This window comes from Neolamprologus multifasciatus, chromosome 5, assembly GCF_963576455.1.
Source record: "Neolamprologus multifasciatus chromosome 5, fNeoMul1.2, whole genome shotgun sequence".
Classification (NCBI taxonomy): Eukaryota; Metazoa; Chordata; class Actinopteri; order Cichliformes; family Cichlidae; genus Neolamprologus; species Neolamprologus multifasciatus.
In genome coordinates, this window is record NC_140443.1 from 23013089 (window position 1) to 23036198 (window position 23110).

At 42.6% G+C, this 23110-nt stretch overlaps 2 protein-coding genes across 3 annotated transcripts; one reads left to right on the top strand and one right to left on the bottom strand.

The window, feature by feature from the left end:
- Positions 1-4558: 4558 nt before the first annotated feature.
- Positions 4559-21533, top strand: mmp19 (matrix metallopeptidase 19). The gene is made up of 9 exons (XM_085159744.1): positions 4559-4800; positions 4981-5066; positions 5222-5352; positions 5619-5831; positions 5919-6164; positions 6333-6458; positions 6643-6807; positions 6902-7029; positions 7788-21533. Exons 1-9 carry the CDS (start codon positions 4699-4701, stop codon positions 8016-8018), a joined length of 1428 nt encoding a protein of 475 aa, XP_085015870.1. The 5' UTR covers positions 4559-4698; the 3' UTR covers positions 8019-21533.
- On the bottom strand, positions 8799-11359 carry LOC146518681 (transmembrane protein 198-like). Of its 2 annotated transcripts, none has more exons than XM_085159747.1 (4): positions 11212-11359; positions 10452-11027; positions 10085-10162; positions 8799-9899 (listed from the first exon to the last, which is right to left on the bottom strand). In XM_085159747.1, the coding sequence occupies exons 1-4, from the start codon at positions 11357-11359 to the stop codon at positions 9847-9849; spliced, it is 855 nt and encodes a 284-aa protein (XP_085015873.1). In that variant the 3' UTR covers positions 8799-9846. The 2 variants fall into 2 exon arrangements, with proteins under 2 accessions (XP_085015873.1, XP_085015872.1); XM_085159746.1 differs by having other exon boundaries at positions 10014-10162.
- Positions 21534-23110: the final 1577 nt, after the last annotated feature.

The following is a 23110-nucleotide window of genomic DNA, read 5'->3' on the forward strand; positions in this document are numbered from 1 at the left end:
ACGTATTTAAACCCTAGTGGGGTTTTGGAAGTAATCCTGAGGGTCCTCATATGAGCCAAGCTGTGAAAAAAGGCGTGGGTCATTACCATCATCAGGGGTTAAGGGTGAGACCCCCTGTGAGACCTTGCCCCACCCTGCCATGTGAGGTCACCTAAGGAAAAGTGTGAGTGTTCATTGAACAGCCTGGGAAGAGATCTCAAGACTGCATTTTAGGTGGCTAATAGCTGGTGTAAGTCACCGCCTCTGTTCAATGATGGTTGTTCACATTGGACATTGATGACCTCTTTCACTCCTGTTTCACACCATCTGTCTTCTCGGTCATTGATATGATGAGAAAGAGTGACCTTTGCCCTTTAGGTCCAGATCTACAGCTGAGGCACGAGGTGGCTCTTCTATGCTGTGCTGTGTGTTTGTGGAGTGGGTGTTTGGTCTCTTGCTGCACTGCACAGCGTACGTTATGTTGTTTAGCTTGTGTTTGGGAGTTTTTTCCCTTGGAATGAACCAGTTTTTGTCTGAGGGTGTTGCTGGGTTTTAAGCACCGTGGGATTTTCGTGTTGTCCATTACTGTATTTCTTTTTTTAGAACTAAAAGAACTGAAGAAGTCCAGTCAACTTTTCAGGCTCTCGCGCCTACCATGAACCTGGACAGCTGAGACATATAAGTCATTCTTGTTAGCTTAGTACTACTATGGGGCAGGGATAGCTCAGTAGGTAGAGTGGTGGCCCCATGATTGGAAGGTTGGGGGTTCGATTCCCCTGAACAGCTACCCTGAGGTACCCCTGAGCAAGGTACCGTCCCTACACACTGCTCCCCGGGCGCCCAATGGCTGCCCCCTGCTTCACTGAGTGAATGGGTTAAATGCAGAGTGAATGGGTTAAATGCAGAGAGGAATTTCCCCACGGGGATCAATAAAGTACAATTTCTTTCTTTCTTCTATGTAAATCAGTGCTATAACTAGTGCTATAATTATGATCACGTTACATCACGTTATAAAAGTTATTACTCTAACCTAGAAAAAATGTGGATTCAGACTCCTCTGCTGGTGTAACAGACTGCCTGTGTGGTACCTGTGAGGCTATACCAGTGGTCCCCAAACTTTTTTTGCTGGGGACCCCTTTGTTTTACATGAAAAATGTTTTGCTCCATTGTGGTTTATTTCACACCTCAAACATTTAGTAAACAATTAAGCAAATACAAGTAAACTGCAATAAATTACAGGTAGTAATAAAATAAACTACTAACTCTTTTACGCTACGTCCGCACCTACACGGGTATTTTTGAAAACGCAGCTGTTTCGTCCACACGTAAACGGCGTTTCGAATCACCGAAAACAGAGATTTTTTAAAACTCCTTTTTTGCTTTTACGTGTGGACGAGGAATACAGAGTTCGTCACGCAATGTCAAAGGTATGTGCCCTTTTTCACGTCACGCTGTGCGCCATGTTATTGTTTACATGAGATGAATTGCAGAATGACAGATAGTCAGATTAACAGTATCTTGTCTCTATCTTCAGGTTTTACACCAGTTACTGTCCCTCTATTTAGAAAGGCAGAGGCGTCGCGGTGTGATTATTTTACGTGTAGTTGGTTTTTTTTCCCTGTGTAATAATATTCAACATTGCTATCAATACATTTTTCAAAAAATGCCTCTCTGTGCAAAATGGGGTTAAAAACATAAACAGCTGTGGGATACTGTTTGTCCGTGATTTGAACCGGGGGAACAATTCGTGGCAGGATCAGCCTGATATTATTTGTATCCCACTGTAACTTTACTGTATAAAGAGCTAACATCTCCAAAATGTCAGGAGTAGTTAGTTATTATAACAAGTGTTTGTGAACTAAAAATCAAGAATGTGGGATCCTGTTTGTCCGTGATTGGAAGAACCCAGCACTGCTCCTGACAAAGGGAAAACCAATTCTGCTGGGAGACCTACCTTGGCACTTGTGCAGGTGAAACCAAAGGGAAGATGTGCTTCACCATATTTTCTAGTCTTTGGCTTAGAATGAAGTTGGTTTGGAAACATATTCAGCTATGCTTCATCTCCTGCTTTGCATTTCTGTGGGCTCCCCGTGCTAGTAGTGTCCAAGCATTTTGTTTTTTTCCTTTTCATACCGCGCCCCCCCCCTAGGGGGCGGGCCCCACACTTTGGGAAGGTCTGGACTATACGATGCCAACCATGCACTCACATCTTGAGACCAGCTGTTTTACTGCCTTTAATGCTCCTGTACATTTATACCACTTCAGTACACAGCGCTCTATTCCAATCATATCGCAGACATTTTCAAGAATACACATCAAAACACAATGTCAGCCTTCCATCATCTGCAATTTTTTTCATTAGATGCCAAAGCAGGGTTGAATGAAATCAGTATATCTCCCAAATGAGCTAAGCTCCTCAAAAAGTATGACTCTGCTGCTCACGGAGGGGAAAAAAAGAAGGAATAAAACTTTGGCTGATTATGCCAAATTATTCTCTCGTTATAGAAATAGGAACATGATTTTTGTTTAGATCTGATCAGTGCTCATAGCTCACTTTAACATACAACATAGCCACTGTCTAACTGAAGCATCCCATCTTCTTTTAACAACAGCCTGTAAATAATCAGAGGAGGCCGGCTTCCCGACTTTTGGGAGAGAAATGTTGTCCCATTCACACGGCTGATATGAATTTTAGCTGCTCAACAGTTCTGAGTCTTCTTGGTCATGGTTTTCATTTCATGTTGCTCCAGATGTTTGCAGTTGATGAAAGGTTTGCACTGCATGCAGGCCAGCACCCAGACTCTTCTATTATGAAGCCATACTGTTTTAATAGTAATGCAGTATGTTGCTTAGCATTAGCTTCCTGAAAAAGACATCGTATGAATAAATGAGCATATGTTGCTCTAAATCCTGTACATGGCTTTCAGAATTGACAGTGTCTTTCCAGATTTCCAGATGTAATCTGTCAATTCCAAAGGAACTAATGGACCCTTTTACCATCAGAGATGTTGGCTTTTGATGGAGGTCAAGGACCTTGTTATCAGCTAGACAGCCCCTCTTTTTGAGATGTGTGTCTGCCATCAAATTAAAAATGAGCTCATGTTTTTCTTATAATCATAAATGTGTTATTTTAACCGTTTGATTTGTTCTATTGTAGGCAAAATATGGATTTCTGAGATTTCCAAATCATCGCAATATGTTTTTATTTACATTTTATACACAATCTCAAGTTCTGTAGTTTGAAGTGGAGTTGTACAAAAAACCTGAAAAAGTTACACATGCAGCAGAAGAAATCGAAACCAAAGGCAAAACTAAACATGAGGACTTGATCATGAGGACTGTTTTTTATATAGCACCTTTCTGCCTTACTTGAACACTCAGAGCATTTTATTGTAAATGTCATGGTGCTGAGTCTGTGGACTCAGTGGTTTTGATTATTATCTTATGTTTCAGGTTAATTCTTGTTAGGATTTTCTTGTTCTTACGTTTGGTATTTGTTTTGTATTTTGAGCTCCTTTTGTTCTGTGTCTCTGTGCCTTTGCTGGTCCCACGTCTATGTGTTCCCTCCCTGTTGCCATGTCTGATGTCTTGTGTTAAGCTCGTGTTTGTTCATACCTGTTGTATTTGCTGTTTTACTTTGATAGTCCCTGTCCTGTGTGTAGTGTGTCTGGTTTTGCTTCCCCTTGTCTTGTCAGTTCTGATTTCTCCCAGCTTTGTTTCCCTCCTGTCTCCCATTCCCTGATTGCTCCTGTGTGTATATAAGCCCTGTGTTTTCTTCTGCTTGTTACTGGTCCGTCTGTGTTTCCGGTTTCTTCCTGTGTTACCTCCACATGTCATCCCGTGTTCCACCCTGTATGTTTTCCTGTCAGTTACGGATTCAGATTTGTTGGTTAGATTGTCCCAGTTTAGATTTGTTCTTAGTTTCCGTCTGTCCCATCTCTGCTCTGTCTGTATTATCACCTCATGTAAATAAAGGTCACTCATTGCATCGTCAGTGCCCGCGATTGGGTCCTTTTCCCTTCAACCCCACACGACTGCCACCGCAGGTGTGACAGTATATTTTTTTCTTATTTGTGAAATTAAAGACAATAAGGAGAATCGTAAAACAACATTTTTGAAAAATGGGAAAAAAATTAAATGCAGGTCCACTAAGAATATTGTTCCACAAATGGAAATACAAAAGCTTTTATCTGTTTGTGTATTAAAGATATCTGTTCCAGGTAACACAGCTGTGGGGGTGACAGGAATGTGAAAACAGAGGGCAGGGCAAATCCTGTGGTTTAGGCCCATACCTGAACTCCAGTCATGTGTTAAGGAATGAACAACTCTGCTGTGATCCTGGATAGTGATATATCAGTGTTGCTGTGTTCAGGAAGAAGGCCCTCTCTCCACCAGCTCATAAAAAGACCAAACTAAACCCACACTACTGTAACATTTACTACATCTAATGTGTAGAGCATGCGGGGGGGGGGGGGGGGGGGGGGGGGGGCTTCCGGTCTTCCCTGACAGCTGTACAATTTAACTGCAGACATGTTGATAGTAGGTCAACTGGCTGCTCTTGTAATCCTCATTCTTCAGAGGTGGATCATCACAGCCGCGGGGCTGACTCATGCGCCGGACGAGTTAAAAACCGCTGGAGCGCCAAGAGAACAAAGAGTCTGCTGTGGGACTCCGCTGAGCACGTCTCCGGAGCACCAGCTGTGAAATCTGAATCTGAGGATGATTATGGAGCACAAAGGACTGCTGCTGGTGCTGCTGGTGTTCAGTCTCAAAGGAGTATTTTGCGCAGTGGTACCATGGACGGAGTTCAGTGAAGCAACGGTAAGATGGCAGGTCGTTTTGTGACTTGTTTGAAAACTTCTCTAAAAGCAGACCTTTTTACTTTATCTAATCAGTGAGTCCTTATGATGTGTTTATAGATGTCTCTTTATTTTCCTGCCAAATTAGTTGATTTATCGCGGTCGCACATGACAGCTTTGTTGTTTTCTCACACATGCACAGGCTTATTTGAGGCAGTACGGCTACCTGAATGAGCCCATCGATACACTGGACCCTCGTTACCTAGAGGAGGTCATTGAAGCCCTCAGGTAAAGTAGATTATTGCTATTTCTACAGAGAACACACTTCCAGTAACATCTGCTGTTAGATCAGGATCCGTTAGAGCGATACTCCCTACACAAGATGTGGGGAATGTCTTTTTTTTCATTACTTTGCAGATGTTTGATTTCCTTGTATTCATCAGTGTCTTCCAGAGAGTGAATGATCTGCCACCTACTGGAGAGTTAGATGAAGCCACACTGGAAGTGATGAACCAGCCCCGCTGTGGTTTGGAGGATCCTTTCAACAAGAAATTTCACAAGTACAGAGTGATGGGTGAGAAGCAAATTGTGTACATCGGTGGTTTTAACATTTACTTGCAACTGTTATACAAAATACCCAGCCAGTGTAACAATTTCCTGATTATTTTGGTTCGTTTAGTTTTTTTAGTTTCATAAAACCACGAGCAGCAAGACATCAGTGTTTCTAGTATGCTGAGGCTTTAAAGTTAAGAATATATGTATATTACACAAGACAAGCTGTCATGACCGGGTATAGTATGATTTAGTACTCATTAGAAACGAAATGTTCTTCTCTTTTAGGCCGCTGGAGGAAAAGGAGCTTAACCTATCGCATCTACAACTACACTCCTGACATGATCAAGTCAGACGTCAGGAATGCCGTCCGATCTGCCTTCAAGTACTGGAGCGATGTGGCGGCTTTGACCTTCAGAGAGGTCGATTATGGCAGAGCCGACATAAAGATCTCCTTCCATAAGAAAGATGGATTCTGCTCTGTCCCATTTGATGGCCGTGGTAAGTCTTGTTTATAAATGCATGTGTCACTAGGTCGTCTGTGACTGGGTTGCTGGGACTGTTACTGTTTATTTGCTCTGGGTGCAGGTCATGTACTGGCCCATGCTGAGTCACCAGAATCGGGTATTGTCCACTTTGATGAGGATGAGTTCTGGACTGAGGGAACATATTATGGCACTAATCTGCGTATTGTAGCTGCTCATGAAATTGGCCATGCTCTCGGCCTGGGTCACTCTCAGTTCAGAAGCGCTCTGATGGCACCAGTCTACTCTGGTTACCGTGTCAACTTCAGGCTGCACTCAGATGACGTGAATGGCATCCAGGCACTATACGGTGAGTGTGTCGAGGGGGTCCTGCAACATGATTGGTGCTGTTACTGGACCTGGGCTGTCGATGTTGCACATATACAACATTAGTCAGTTTAAGGGTGATGATTCTGGGCTCTGATTGCATATAAGAAAACATGCAATCGTCCTAAAATGTTTAACTTATCTGTTTAAGGCAAACGCATCATAAGCACGTTAGCCAGTCCCACAACTCCAGACAGTCTGGTTCCAACAGTGAGCAGCCAGGGGACTGAGAACATCCCTGATCCCTGCACAGCAACACTGGATGCGATTATATTAGGTAAGTTATCGATCAGTGTTTGTTAGACCAGCTAACTTTACATTAGGCCATCAAACATGAAATTAGTTTAAAGAATGAAACTGCAAGATACCAAGATTATAATGTCACCATGAGTTAAAAAGGTTAATAGATCTTGTTATTCAGATCGTTTCTCATGAATGGCTGTTATTATTTGTTCAATCAGGTCCCTGGGAGAAAACCTTTGCATTTAGTGGCGATTATGTGTGGACTATCTCTGACCTGGGACACAACCCACCTATAAGAATTGACAGACTGTGGAGAGGCCTCCCAGGAAACCTAAATGCTGCTGTGTACTCTCAGCGAACCAACAAGACATATTTCTTAAAAGGTAATTTTAGTCCAGTCAAGCTACACTTCAGTTACCCACCGCTCTCTGGGTCGGAATAGTCAGCGTGAAAGGTTTGTGCTCTTTCTGGTCACAGGCAATAAAGTGTGGAGGTATACCAGTTTTGTTCTGGACTACGGCTACCCCAAAGAGCTGAAAAGGATTCCCCCTAATATCGATGCAGCCCTGTATCTGAAGAAGAACAAAAAGCTTGTCTTCATTAAGGTAGCTATTAGAGGTGGGAATCACCATACATCCCACGATACGATATTATCACAATACTTAACGCACGATACGATATTATTGCAATTTTTTTTAAATATTTTGCGATATTCAGATTCTGTACATAAAGGTAAACTTTATCAATATTCATTTTATCTAATATCAAAGTCTCACACTCAGTCTTTCTCTCATTTCAGTTTTATTGTTGACAAACTTGAACGGTTTGTATTACAGTCTAGTCCAACTTAACTGAATGCAACCATCTGGTACAATTATAGCTATTCTGAACTATGACATTTATGAAAACTATGCAGCCCCTTCAGCAACTGAAGAATTTGAAAGTAAATTAAAACAAAATATAATTTTACATTAAATAAAAAAGTTTTAAACTTAATTAAAATAAAACATGTCTTAAATTAAAATAAGTAAACTGTCATGTTTATTGCTGCCATAAAAAAAAGTTAAACACATTTGGACAGTGAAGGAATGTCAGAATTCTTGCTCAGAAAAAGGATCAACATGCTCTGAAGTCAGAGCATGTTCCAGTCCACAAAAACTTTTTTTGTAACAAAATATCGATTTCTGCTGTCCCTGTATCGATACATTATTACCAAACAAAATATCACGATACTACACAGTATCGATTTTTTCCCCCACCCCTAGTAGCTATGAAGAGAAGCACATAAACATGCAGCTACATCCACACCTTCTATTCCTCATTGCCTCATTTGTTTTTTTTTTATTTCCATCACCCTGTGTAGGGATCAGAGCAATGGCAGTGGGATGAGCTGAAATATAACGACCTAACTTTCTACCCCAAGCCGCTCAGCATGCTCTTCACTGGAGTGCCACCCGCTCCTCATGCAGCCTTCACCTGGACCAATGGCAAAATATACATATTCAAGGGAGACGACTACTGGCGAGTGAATGAGCAGCTGAAAGCAGAGAGAGGTTATCCACTGAGCAAGAAGAAACGCTGGATGCGATGTTAGTGCTCCACCATCAGGGGGCAGCAGGTACCAAGAGGTGTGAAGCACAGGGCATTTACAAACCACCCTAACCTCAAGAGCAGCAATTCATCGTAAATAATCACTGACCACATTAATGGAAAAGCTAGTGTGGGAACCTGTACACTCTAGAGCAGGCTTGTGTTTGTGTGTCTCTGAATGCAGGATTGTGCAAACTTTTGTATTATGTGATCCTTGAGAAAAACCAAAGCTGTTTTGTTTTTTGTTTTTCCCATTTAACATGTGTGTTGGATTAGCTGTCACTATACACTCAGTAAGACGTAATACGATGACGGGAACGTGCACTTTCTGGTCAATTGTGTTTATGGACTTCATTGCGTTCAATGAGTAACACTGGTCTGCGAGAAAAGCACGCGACACTCACTTGTTCCCTCGTTTAAAGTGAAAATGTATCATTTTCTACGAATAAACAAGACATAACATCAACAATAAAACGGCGTCTCGGATTGCTCACAACATCTTCACAACAGTTGCTCACACTGCCACATTGAAAGGACAGAAAATTTTTTTTTTACTGTGATGAAAGGGCGGTCTGTCTCACATTGTGTCTGCAAAGAAAAAAAATCAGCAAACTGTGCGAGCGCCATGGCAACTCCAACCAATTGCAGAGTAGGAAATCCTCCCCATGACCTCTTTATTGCCTATGAGAAATCTGGTGAGTAATGCCGGCAGTGTTGCTAAGAGCCCGGAGAGACAAACAGTCTCAATTACTCCCCCCCGACTCAACAGATGACTAAAAACTGCTTATTATTAAACACATTTATTAATCTTTGACACTTCTATCAACAGGTATTTACAGATTCAGGCAACATGTGTGTAGTCACTGCAAAAAAAGATCCCAACAACATCTGGATAATCATTTAAAAATCTACAGATCAACAACAAACATGCTTTGTTTTTGTTTAGTTTTTTCCTTCTTTTTTTACTTAGCGCTACTAAGGTACTTGAACTTTATATAAATTAAATTATAAAAAGTGGACTCTAAATCACCACCCATTTTATTCTGATGGGAGCTACATTGCAAAAACAGAAAGATCACAGAATTTGTTAGAGTTCTGCTAGAAGATCCCACTAAAGGTTCCAGCAAAAGGTTTTTTCCTCTCTCGCATCATTTAGTTTTCACTTCACTTTGTCTTACTCCACACAGCCAGGTCCCATACTTCACTTTTTCATCATACTCCATCTGAAGAAATACACAAAATAAAATTTACTGTGATGACAAGACCTCCCCCCCCAAAAAAAATCCTACGACCGGACGGGAAAAGGGTAAAACGGGTAATAACACGACACTTGATTGCGATGACTAACTTCTGAAGTACAGTACATGTAATGTCAAGCATTGCTTTGTGATGTTCACTATCAGAACAGAAACACATCTGTCTTCGAGGCTCATTGGGCTGTTATGTGCTCAGTGAAGAGTGGAAATGGTCGACCTTTATTTTTGTTCATGTCTGGGGGTTTTCTTGTGTTTCTCTGTGAAACACAGAAGTTGCAGTGGTTTTAGCCTCATCCTCTTACATTCTCCAGCAGCGCTGTGTTTTGCTGAACACCTGCGACCCACTGAGGAGAAAATCAGTTCAAGGGCGACAAACACCCCATGGATAGAAGAGCAGTTATTAACTTCTACTCTACATTAGGAAGACACAGTTGGAGAACCAGAGTGCATTAAGTAGTCCCTTCTTATGTTTGTGCTGCTCAGACCCTGACAACTGGCGTTGTGGCTGTGAGGGGCACCGTGGAGCCAGTGTCGTAGTCCAAGTCGATCGTGGTGTGGTTGGCGGTTCCCACGCTGCTAAGGGAAGTGCCGGTGCCCATCTGTCTGTCCCGCAGACTTTGCAGGTAGCTCTGAGGAGAAGAAGAAGAAAAACAGAGAGATTAGCGAAGCGAACAAAGAGCTAGAAAAAAGTCCAGCGTCTAACGTCTAATCGCTACCGCACGCGGCATGTTTGTCACACTGACCGGTGCCAGTAGATCCCCAGCGTAACGTTTCACTGGGGTGGGTTTACGGCGGTAAGTGCCTTCCTGCCCACCTGCCTGCTGTCGCTTCTTGGCGTCTTTCTCTCGGATCCGCATCAGCTGGACTCTCTTCTGTCTCCGACTGATGACAACTATGAGGTGAAGGGAAAGTTCGAGAGCAACTTTTATAAATTGTGAATCCTGATTGAAAAAATGTGAGTCTACATTTATGAAAGTAATGTAAGAGAACAAATGTTAATTTTGTGAAAGTAAAAGTTGAAAAAATGCTTGAAAAATTCCAGCAGTTCAAATTTAAATGATTTCACAAAAAAAGGTCAGAAGATCGCCAAACTTTGCTTTCATACGGAGAGAATACTTTGATGCTAAGTTTAAGCCTTAGCTTGATTTGATTCATCGGAGGAATGAAAGCGCCATGCTTACCCTCTGTGTGTGAGAAGCTGTTGTCCGTCAGTTTCCACTGGACCAGCACTCCTATGAGGCTGAGAGCAGGCCAGATGCCCAGAATGACCCAGCTGTACCAGCAGAGCGCCTGTCCGGGTGTGAGGCGCAGGCATTCATACACGTACATTCCCAAAACCAGCATCTCCACAAAGTAATCGGCACACACTGTCATGATGGCCGCCCCAAACACAGCGGTGGACAGCATGGTGAACATCTTCTGCCACTGCAGTGTCAGCACGGCAAACAGCATGCCCGATCCCAGAAGAGCGCCCAGCGGCACCCACAGTGTGGTAGGTGTGTAGAACTGCTGAGTGACCAGCAGGGCGGCGAGAGCCAGGAGGAAGCCGAGCAGCAGGCCCGTCATGAAGAGGCCGACGCTTCGCACGAGCATAGTGACGAGGCCGCACAGGAGGCCTATACCGAGGCCGATCCCCGCGCTGGCCTCGACGCTCAGCTGCGTGTCCAGCACGTGCTCCTTGTGGCACAGCAAGAAAATGATGACCGAGCCAAACATCAGGCCAGACAGGAACATGACAGCTTTGAAACACCGGTAACCTGCAGAGGAGGGCACACAGGAGAGACGTGTAGTGAGGAAATTAGAGAATGAAGAACTGGAAAGAAACTAAAAATGAAGTTAGGCCAATATATGACCAGAAGATAAAAACAGCAGACTGCACGTGCGCCTGCAGTCTCATGTCGCCCCAAGTTTCAAATTCTGTAAGCCAGCAGAGATCCTCACCAAAGAAGCAGTAGATGATTCCAAACAGGCAACACATGGAGCAGATGACGGTAGGGATGACATCATACTTCCTCTCGATCTCCAAACTACAGGCATCTGCCATGGCTGACCCTGCCCCCTCAGAGCTCAGTCCAGTGGGATCCGTCATCGTGTTGAACTTTGAGGCTCTGGGACAGGCTGAAAGTCAGGATAAGGAAGGCGGGGACCGCTGTGGGCGTTATCTGAAGTCCATCAGAGCAGGTGTGGTGACTGCAAGAGAAGACAAAAGTGCCGATAAAACAAGGAAACCTAAGAAAGGGTGACCATATCCTAGTCAGTGAAGCGTTTTTTAATGCTGATTAACACTGAAAATAAAGTAATTCAAAAGTAGGGTGTTAAATCTTCGGCTCTGTATGTGCAACTCTCACTGCAACTCAATAAAACCCTAAATGTTGCAGTCAAACGTCTCATTCACTCGCTCCGCTCATATGCAAGCTCAGATCCTCCTGAAAAGGAATTTTTATATGTCAACAAACTCTGGTTTCATGGTAAAGGAATTATGTTTCTTCACCACGTTTTACCATCTCATGAAAACCACTCTTCTACACCCAATTTTTTAACACTAGCAGATTGTGTTTTTAATTTTCTCTCCCCTGAGTAATTCACCCTTTTGTTAAAAAAATAAATAAATAAATCACCAATCGTTTCGTGGAAAACAAAGGCACAGATTTATCTATGGGCTAAATTGGCCCCAAGTTCACTTTTGTAACTGCAGGCGACTGTTAATATTTCCCCACCACCTTCTCTTCTACTCTGTTATAATCTCTTTCAGAGGAAGGGCACCAACAAGCACTCTTAAAAGATTATATATGCTATTTAAGCTGGCAGGCCTGCAGATCGCCACAGAGGGCTGCAGTGGGGCTAAAGACTTATGGGTGGACTGCTCTTTCTGAGGCTGCTGGCAGGCCTCCTGTATGAGCTCACCGCAGCTGAGATCCGATTACAGCTAACTCACGTTTCTACTTGAGACACTCAGGAACATTCGGTGCTGCCTTTTCTCTTTAATAACCAGCTCCTCTCTTTCTGTCCATCTTTACCTCACCGTGTTTCACATCGAAGTTTCCCCACCTTGCAGCTGTTTTCTCTTTAACTCTACAAACTTCTTCTATCTGTTCCTCAGACAGAAGAATGACTAATTTGGATGTCCTGCCTAAGAATGACTTTACATGGAAAAAATGAGCTGGCCACTGGAAATTTCTCTTTTCTTTTGCAGTCTCTCACAGTTCTTCTGCCTTTTTTCCCTTTCTGCCCCTCTTCTTTCTGTCACTAAAACTGCAAAGTCCCAATTCTGTGGTCTTAGAAGAAAAAATACATGATCAGTGCCACTCTGCTGGGCTTCCCCTGCATTTCAAAACTGATTAAGATATGCATATCTTACTTTTCTCATAATAAAAAGACCTCATTCTCAGACTATAATGACTCCTATTTGTCAGTTTCTTCATTGGAACAGTAAACCAAAAGGAATAAGCTGTTGTGCAAATAGAAAGATTGCAAAAAAAAAATGTTTTTTTTTTTTTTAAAGTAATGAAACCAAGCTGTGCTCTCTGTTGACTACAGCAGGACAAATAATAAAAAGGAGAAAAAAAACTTTTCTAACAAGAATGACTGCTGTGGGCCAGATCTCTGTTTACACTCATGACTATAATCTTCACATCAGCCCTCGCCAGCTTACAATGAAGGCCCATACTCAGCTCTGGGACGCAGCTATGCACAGAGGTCTGGGCAGCATTGGTGGATCAGTGCAAATATGACAGCTGGTGGGCAGAAAGGGTGGTAGTGTCTTTCTTCGACATTTTTGCATTCTTTGTGTGATTAAGGGTTAATGCTACCTCCTAAAATTCAGGCACTAAATTTCGAGCAGATGTTCGTGTCAGTGTGTTGTGAAAGAGGTTTAGAAGGGAAAAAATCCCTTACTGTTAGAGGCTTTTGTTTACCTCTGGCTGGGGAAGTACTACGGTCTCCCTCCTCGTGTTACCAAAGGTGCGGTCATGTGAGAGAAGGGGAAAGTTTTGTTTATGCGTGACTCTCTTTAGGTGTCAAATGAATTTGAATGAAGAAAGTTGGCTGATGCACTTTATTTATGAGTAGAGCTGACTTTTAGTGTACACTCAACTCAATGTTAACCCAGCTGGTTTGTGTCAAAGACTCTTCGCATTAGCTGGTGTTATTATGGCACCTGGTCAGTGTTGATATGAAACAGCTGCTCTTTTTCAATTTATTTTCCTTTTTTTCAAACCGTTTTTAAGTTTGATGGCTTCTTTATATTCCAGGCATCGTTACTCCTTTAAATTAGTAGAAGACTAAAGTCCTGGGTAGTTAACTGGCTCTAAACAACTACAGCAACACCAACCTGAATACTGTTTACCACGAAGCTTTGTGGGCCGTTATTAAATATTATTAATTTTATATTTATTCCTGTTATTCCACATTAACAATATTCCACATTTACACTCACAGGCCGGACTCTGAATGAACGCTTTGCCGTCTTCTAATTAGGTTTAGTTAAATAGCAGGAAGACGTCGGTGGCGCTAACACGAAATAACAACCCAGGCCTCTTCCTTTCTCTCACATATCTGGTTACTGTTGGATCTCATATCTTAACTGCTAAGATAATGACTTAATTCACTCTTAAACTAGAGATCCGCTCATATTTCAGCAGGATTTTAACAGTAATCTGCCTCAGCTTCACACACATATACACCCATGTTTTACTCCCATGCCTCTGCCTCATGCTGCCTCGTCCCTTTTCGTCACAATGGTGTCTTATGTGTAGCAGCCTTGGGAGTCATTGCCGCTGTGGGAGAATAGAGCCATTATGGGGCAAAACAAAGACTCTGAGGCCCATGCTGTGACCTCTAGTGGCACTCGGAGGAAACCATGTGAATGAAAAACGAGACCGCATAAAGATGACTGAGCGCAGCAGCAAGGACGCTGCTACATCCCAAGTCGTTTGCTTTAAGAGGGGAGCCAAGTATTTGCCTTCAGACGGCTGGTAAGTGATGAAGGGTGGTCCTAAACTAGAAGACAGAGCTATCAGTCTTAACGCTTAAACTCCCTGGAGGCCCCCCCGCCAAGAAAAAAAGAGCTTACAATGCAGAATTTTCAACAAGCTGCCTGGCAACAGATTCATTAGAAGTCAACTAGACTTTGAGTCTGCAGCCACACAGGCAGCTCTCCGAGGCTGCACTTTGGCCTGGCAGCGCTTTGAGTCAGAAGGTAGCATCACTGGTTTTCCCCCATGCAGCAAAGTACTGCACAAAGGTTAATGAATTCAATTCTGACGACTCAGTGGAAATTAAAGTGAAATTTGTTAGTTTTACAGCAGCTATTTGGGAAATTTTCAAAATATGACACCCACATAAGCTAATAATAGGCACAAACACATACACAGGACCACCAGCCTGGGGGAGCCTGGGTGTAGAGGGGGACAAAAATGGGCCTTTCTAAAAACCTTTCTAAAGCATTTAAGTCACAAGAAAAGCCTCTTTAAATTTTCCTTATTTTATTTATATAAAGACATAAAGAGGTCAAATAAAATTTTACCTTGCCTTCCTATAATGCAAAAAAAAAAAAAAAATCACCCGTAACCTTAAATCTACATTTAAGGTGAAGTATAACACCTACCCTTCCTCATGGAGGGTCCAACAACAGACAAATGAGAAGCAGCAGGATTTTAGGACATTCGTGCCCGTAGCCTGAGCAGAATAAGAATGAGTGAGGACGAGCTATTTACTATCCCCCCGCATGACAGGAAGAGCAAGCAGTGAATGGAAATTATTGCTGTGCTTACACCGTGGAAAACAAGGGCTTTAAGCAACAGGTTAAAAAGCTCGACGTCAGAGGTAGACAACAATTTTCAGTGTAATCATGCGACCGTGGTGTGCAGCGTTACAAGGTTAAGTTACTTTAGTTAGTGTTAAGTACATATTTTATACGTTTACTTACATTTTCTGGGGGGAAAAACTACCCAAAGCTACTTCTGTGCTTACATTTGATATTCGCTGTATCACTGGATATAATGCTGCTGCAGCTGCTGCAGCTGCTGCTGGCACCTTGTTTACATACTTTGAATTAGGCCATGCGTCATCAATGAAAGTAACTCATTAGAAAACAAGGCCGGAAAATGCCCTTCATATAAGTATTCTTATAAATGCTTACCATGTGTCTCAAACTGCCACTCAAAAATAGGCCCATGCATCTGTCGCTTCTTAAATAAAACATCCCAAAAAATGCCAGAAGCTCTGCTGTGACAAACCGTCAGCTAATCCAAAGTGTTGCAGTGTGAGTACAATGAGGAATTAGCAACATGAATCAGATTTCTGAAGCTTCCCTTCATTAGTTCACAGTAAAGTCCACAATAGCTTTTAATCCTTTAAAGCACCTCAGAGTGCAGGTTTGTGGTTCCTACAGTTTTAAAAAGTCTTACTGAGGCAGACAGTGTAGCTCCTTTTATGAACGGGCCTGAAAGTTTCTGTACTGATCACACTTACAGTTATTGCTCAATCAATTTAGTTTTTACTGGAGAATCTCATATCATGAATGCCCTGAGCTTTGCTTCTCTCTGGCTCCATAAATTTCTGCGCGTCTGCTGCATGTCATTATGTCATCCCTCCAATAATTTTATCTTTTTCCTCTTTGTCTTCTCTCTCTGTTGTAGTCTCTATTGTATTTTCTCTAGTCTCTTCTGTTTTGTCTCCATTGAGGTGGATCGGCCGCTCCCAAGTCTGCTTTTGCTGCAGATTTCTTCCAGCTGAAAACAGAAAATAGTTCCATTTCTCTTTGGGATATTGCACCATTGGAAGGTCTATACTTTACAACATAAAGTGCCCTGAAATTACTGTGAAATGCAGCTTGTACAGTTTAATAACTCTTTTGCACTTCATTTCCCTCCCTTCTTTGTGTCCTGTCTACCTCTGCACTGTTAAAACACAATGAACAAGTAATAATTCAAATCCCTTCTACAAAGCTCACTGAGCTCACACTCAGTATCAGCTGTAGATGCGCTATTGGAATAATGTGTTGTCCTTGGGTATCCTCCCCTTGAACACACCCAGCGGGGTGCTGTCCTGAACAGCACAGATTTGAGTGCTCAGCTGCTGAGGAACAGACAAGGCTGACTAAAAGTTCCCCACATAGCTAATGCGGGTGTGTTTAATCAAGGGGGTGGGCGTGCACGATCACAGCCAAAGATTCTGGGAGCGTTTCTCTGACTTGACGGCTGGGGCCAGCTGAGAACTGAAAAACCTGCAGAGCTATGGCCTGGCCGTCTAACAGCTTCACTTGGAAGACCCTACCAAGAATGCGAGATGCACTGGGGTTTGAACAGTTGTTGGTATAAATTATGTCCCCTCAAGGTGAAGACCCCAACCAGCTGGAAGACTAACTGAGTCAAGAAAATAAAAATGTGAATAAAGCGAACTAATGTCACAGCTGGGGTCTTTAAATATGATAATACATATTGTGCTAAACACAAAACTTATCAAAATAACATCTGCTTTAACTCTAAAGCAGACAGAGCCAGACTTCAAATGACCCACTGCTGAGCTTCCTGCCTCGCCGTAGCAGGAAGCTGAGGACCACATGAGGAAGTGGAACATCAGGTTTCAGCAGGAACTGACCCCCTGTGTTTGTGACATGGACCAGAAAGGCTATCAAAGAGCTGCATTATCAACACACAAAGCTGAGGAAAAACAAGGCGGCTACCTGGAAGTCAAAAAACTAGCAGTGTCTTTAGAAACCATTTCACCTGAGAAATTTGACCATTAGGAAGTTGCAGGACAGGCAACCTTATGATGCAGCGTTAATAAGCTTGTAATCTGTCTGGCTCACAGGCTAAACTACACATAACACTTTCAATTATGTCATAATGGCCCAGCTTACGTGATTGTGGCTACTTTCAGAAGGGTTTTTTTGCATAGCAGCTACTGCCGTGTTTGTATGCTAAGAACTTACATAACGAACAAAGCACCACATGACAGTCAGTTTTCGCTTTGACCAGACTTTGAGTCCCTGCGGGCTTTGCATTTCTTCTTCATATGCATCTGTGTATGAAAACAGATTAGTAGCTGTCACAAACTCTTGGCTGTAGTCCTTTTATTTATTCATTCTTATTACTAAGTGCCAAAAAACTAAACACACAATACACACAGAGATTTATAAACTGAGCTATAAAACTAGGGGCGAGCTATTTGGTTCAAAACCTTTAAAAAGCAGCATTTTTCAAAGCTGTTGAGGCGTAGGTAACTCAGGTCTCTCAGTGTTTTTTCACTCCATTGTACGTGAATTAACAACAACTTGTTTTTAACAACTTTCCACATATCAATCCATACTTTCAAGAGCCGTTTTAGGGCCACATATAAACTACGACATCAACATAAACCTAATTTTTCACTGCACAAATCTGACCTGCAACTCCCCCCCTCACTTTAAAGTTCTTCATGTATTCTCTGCCTCGTGGTCCTGATCTATACTAAAGAGATACCTACACACAGGGATCCGTACATCTGTCTATAAAGAAATGTCACAAAACTCGATGCCTTTAACCAAACAATTCAGAGGGGATAATAAACTGCCTTGTGACCACAGTCTCTTAAATGCTGAGTTCAAGTTAAACAATTTCTTCTATTTGCCTCCCAAAACTGACCCAGGTCAAAAAACCAACCTCATTTTCCACAGTGGGAGGTCCCTGAATTAGGTCATCACCCTGAGTTATGGAAATGCACATTGGCAGTATTTTCTTGTACTCTGCAAGACAATAAGAGAGCCACTAGTTGAATTTCTAATTCAGTCTAAAACATTCAGTCAAGTTTATATTTTCACTGCAAAATCATTTCCCCTGTAGTCCTTGGTCCCAATTACATCCACTTATGGCTCCCTTTTTTTTTATGAGCAGCAATCTAACTTTTTTCCTGCTCTTTAATCTCTCCATTTCATGCTTGCCTGATTTTCGCCTCAATAAAAGAGATCCTTAGAGAGCTATTCATAAAGAGGCATGAAAAAATCTGCAATACAATGAGCAGCCTTTTGAAGAGAGTCACATGTCAGTGGTGCATAAGTGTATACTGTACCTCAGAGAAAAAGGTCATTAACACAGTGAAAATATACTAACGTGTAATGTACATTCATCAACTGTGCTGTGGTAAGTTAGCACTGTGAGTGCACCGTATGTGCTGTAAGGAGGGGCAGGTTCACAAACGCTCTATTAACGTCTGTGGTGGGGGAGCAGTGTTTAGCAGGCCGTGCGGTGGAGTCTGATGTCCATATGTTAGCAGCAGCGTGGCAGTGTATGAGATAATATACGCAGCTGATGAACAATGACATGCAGGCCGGAGTCTAAATATGACCTCCAATCGTGAAACTTTGAAATAAGGCCACTCACTGAAATGTAAAGAAAGCCCAGTACAGAGGAAAGGACGTCAGACCGTAACACAGCAGTGGTTCGGACCTCCAGTGCTGTGCCTATATACAGTACGTATGCAGCACTTCCAATGCAGCTCTGTCATTTAGAGCAGGCCTTTAACCCTCTCTGTATAATTCCAGCCTGCAATAATTGTACCCCCTACAGCGCCGTCACAAGCCGAAAATATCACACGTCCTTCATTTTCCTCCCAAATCAGCACCACCCTCATGTCACAGCTATAGCACAGGGTACTTTAAATAGTTTTTGGATGTTAGAGAATTCAGTTCAATTCAATTCAAACTATACAGCTCTGAGATACAATAATGGCTGCCTCAAGGCACTTTATATTAAAAGATAGAGACCCTACGATAATACAGGGAAAACCCCAACCATCGAATGAGCACCTATGAGCAAGCACTTGAAGACTGTGGGAAAGAAAATCTCCTTTTTAACAGGAAGAAGAACCTCCTTCAAAATTATGGTTTTTACTTCTTTAAAAGCTACATGTAACACTCAGTTTAGCTTCCTATCAGTACAAAGGACAACGGTTAGAGTGAAAGAAAATTGATGAAAACGTGATGAAATGCAGATTTTTTCCCTGCACTGTAACAAAGACACAATATATACTGAGCCCTGGGTTGCCCCTCATTCATCGGAGTGTAAGTGTGTGTGTGTGAATGTTAGATAAGGCGCCTAGCCATAGAATAAAAAGCTTGGTGAATGTGTATGTGAATGGGTGAATGAGGCTTGTAGCTTCAAGTGCTCATTCTTTGCCCTCGTAAATGTAAAGCAATAATTTTGAATAAAATCCAACTGAAATATATCAAATCGAGGGTTTATTTTCTCATATAATTAATCATTTAGGAAAACATGACTGACATAAACTAAATGTATACCAAACAGGTACATTTTATTTGACCCGATTCCATTGCATTTGATGTTTTACATTGTCGTTATGTAACACAATTGCATGGGAAAATGTACATGTTGTCAAATGATTTAAATCAGCATTTTGGCCATAAATATTTGTGTGCGTGTAAAAGTCCATTTAGCCCACGTCTATTTAAATTGCACTCTGTATTTTTGCCTTACTTTAGTACTGAAGTTTTCAGAAATACACCTTTGCTGTAGTTTCCTAGCAGCTGAGGGAGTCACGGGTACAGAGTACCGGGGTCAAGCATGTGGCCTGACACACTAACACATATGTCTTGAAAATTTCAGAGGTGAACTTTTCTAAATAATCATCATCCAACAGCATTTTGGATGTACAAGTGTATATTTGTGTTTCTTGTTGCTTAAATGTTACTTGCCAATGTGCTGTAAGACATTGCATTTGGACATTTAACTTAGATATTCCATCTTTAGCAAAAACATCTCATATAGGTTTGAAACTGCAGATAAATAAAGAAGGGCAGCAAGTCAATGCTTTAGTCAGAAGAATAAAAACCAGCCTGTGGTCACTTTGAGAGAAAAAAATGTAACAACACAGACTGTAATCCACGTCCTACCGAGATGTCAAGTTAAGGATTTAAAATGTGCATACACTCACTCCAAAGAGTGTTTGACATTTTTCTGAAATGTCACCTTGTGTTTCAGTGATTTTAGATGAGCAAGCATATTTTACTAACATCAAAAAGACAAAAACTGAGACCCTTGCATCCACGCTGACATCTGCAGACTGACTTTCATCAGCCCCTGCTCTTCGCGCTTCCTTCTCCTCCTTCCCCAAAGCAGGGAAGGGCTTCCTCTCAGCCTGTTCAAAGGAGTTTTTAAAACCATCTGGTGCAGGCTGAGGGAGAAGGTCGTGTAGATGGCGGGAGGGGGGGGGGGGGGGGGGTGCACGGAGGGGCTGTAACTGCAGACTGTGGTCCCCCAGTAAAGACGGGACCTGAAGGTTGTCATCATACTGCCCAGAAAAACCAAGAGGCACTCCTACCCTGGATCACACAGCAGAACCACAGGGCAGGGCTCTTTGCACGCCATCCACAGGCATAAAAAGATGTAACTATATAGTTATCCTTGAATGCACGCTGGGTGGATACAAAAGAAGGTAGGGTGTTGTTACAAACCACCTGTGGCTCTCACATAAAACCCGGATTAAAAGCACAAATCAGCAGGGGTTGATAACTTCAACTAAGATCTTGACTTTTATTTCTCCCCCCACACACAACTTCAGCATAACTAACACTGAGTTGTTAGCCTCCACTGATTAAAGCACATTACTGTGGGACTTTGGTGTAAGTGTCCGGTTCAGTGCGCACACAAAAAGCCTGCATTATCCCGGATCATTACGTCTTTGCGCCCAAAGGCTCCGGGATAAGTTGCATTACGTGCCTCAAGTTTAAAAAACCTTAAAAGAGGAGCAGCTGTAGAGCTTGGCATCGATCAGTCAGAATCTGGATTCAACTATAATCAGCCATCAACAGCTCTATCAGTGGAATATATGCGGCTATTGTCTCCATACGGCTGTTAACTGAATTCAGATATCCACTGACACACTTAACACCGCAGATGACATCCAGAGTAGGCTGGCATTGTGGACGACACACACACGCGCACACAAATATGTTTTACGTTAGCCTAAAGTTAAAGTTACAAACTTACCGACGCGCCCGTGAGCTGCTGAAGCCTCAAACTTTTCTGTGACACTCGGCCCTGTCAGGCAGGAAAGGCAGCCAACCATTCAAAAACACAAAAGCAGCGGCGGTAGGATTCAAGGGAAAACCGGTTTTCTCTCCTCAGGCTCTTCCTTTTTTCTTCCCCTAACTCACAAGCTCCAATAACCCGACAGCAGCGGCTGCATGGTCTTGTTCCCCGTCCCTGCCTTTCCTAATGCAAATCTCTTAAAAAAAAAAAAAAAAGAAAGAAAGAAAGAAAAAGAAAGGCTCCGACTGCAGATGTGCGGACCTTCAGCTCGCTTCCATTCTCCGGGTAGAGCCTCGGTCACTCCGACCCAACTTTCAAACTAAAATGTTCAGTTTCCGTCTCAGTCCACCTCTCTGGAAAATCTTACCAGTTCTCCCTCTCTTTCACACACACAAACACACACCTCCCCTCTCCTTTTCTTCACACTGAAATAAACGACACTTAAAAAAACACAAAAGAGGAAAAAAGTTCTCCCTCTATCCCCCACCCTGAGCTAATCCCCTCTCTATCTGCATCCAGCCTCGGCAGTTTGGCCGTTGGAAAGCGGGAGGGAGGGGGAAAGGGAGTGGGAGGGTAGTGGGGCCCAGCTCAACGTTTTACTGTGGCTGCACCTGAGGGGGGGTTCATGTGAATGCAAGAGAGACAACAGCGTACACGTACTGCATATAGATTACAGTGTAGTGGGTTTTAAAGGACACGCTAAACGGGAGTTCATATTTAGACAACCTTTGCAAAGGGTTTATAAGTGACAAAGAATGCCTAATAAATCATTTACTATGGATTTATGGGGCATTTAAACCAACTAACTAAACCAACTTAAACCGAGGTTGTCAGGACTATTTATTTGAATTAGCTACAATTACAGGGGCGTATCTAGGATTTTTTCTTAATGAGATGGGGGGGGGGGGGGGGGGGGGACCAAAAACAAGGCTAGGGGGGAGGGGTTATATTTAATCTGAAATAACCTCAGTTTGGGAAGCACAGTGGTTGTTAGCACTGTCAGTGCACACTAGGTACTGAGTTCCAGTACAGCCTGGGGGCCTTGTGACTTTGCATGTTCTGCCCATTTGTGGTAGAGATGGGTGGAACGAGCCAAATGTCGATAGTATCAGACTGATACTAGTGCTATAAGATCGATACTTGGTTTCTGTCCTCTAAGTCAGCGGTCCCCAACCTGTTTTGCGCCACGGCCCGACAATATTTTCACGGACCGGCCTTTAAGGTGTCGTGGATAAATACAACAAAATAAAACTAGTACCGGTACCGAAAAAAAGAAGATTTATTCATAACACACGTGAAAAGACCCAGGAAAACCGAGTTAACGAAAAAAACGATAACAACCCTGAAAACCATACATTTCACACCCGAGTCTCAACTCTCGCGGCCCGGTACCAAATGACTCACAGACCAGTACCGGTCCGTGGCCCGAAGTTCAGCATGCAGCCCACTAAATGAAATGAAATGTTTTTTTTTAATGAAAAATATTAAAATATACTTCTGTACCAAATGCAAAAAAAAACAACAACAGTTGTGTATAAAAAATATGTGGACAGCCATTTCTATTTTGTATAACCTATAGCAAATTTCAATTGCAAAAGCTGACCCAAAGCCTGGAGCCCGTCTGAGTTTGCATATCCTCCATGTGTCTGCATGAGTTCTCTCCAGGTACGCTGGCTTCTTTCCACAGTCCAAAGAGAAGTGTGGGATCAGGTTGATTGGTGATTCTACATTACCTGTAGGTGGGAATGTAAGTGTCAGTGTTTGTCTGCCTTTCTGTGTTAGGGCCCAATAATAATATCCTGGTCAAAAACAAT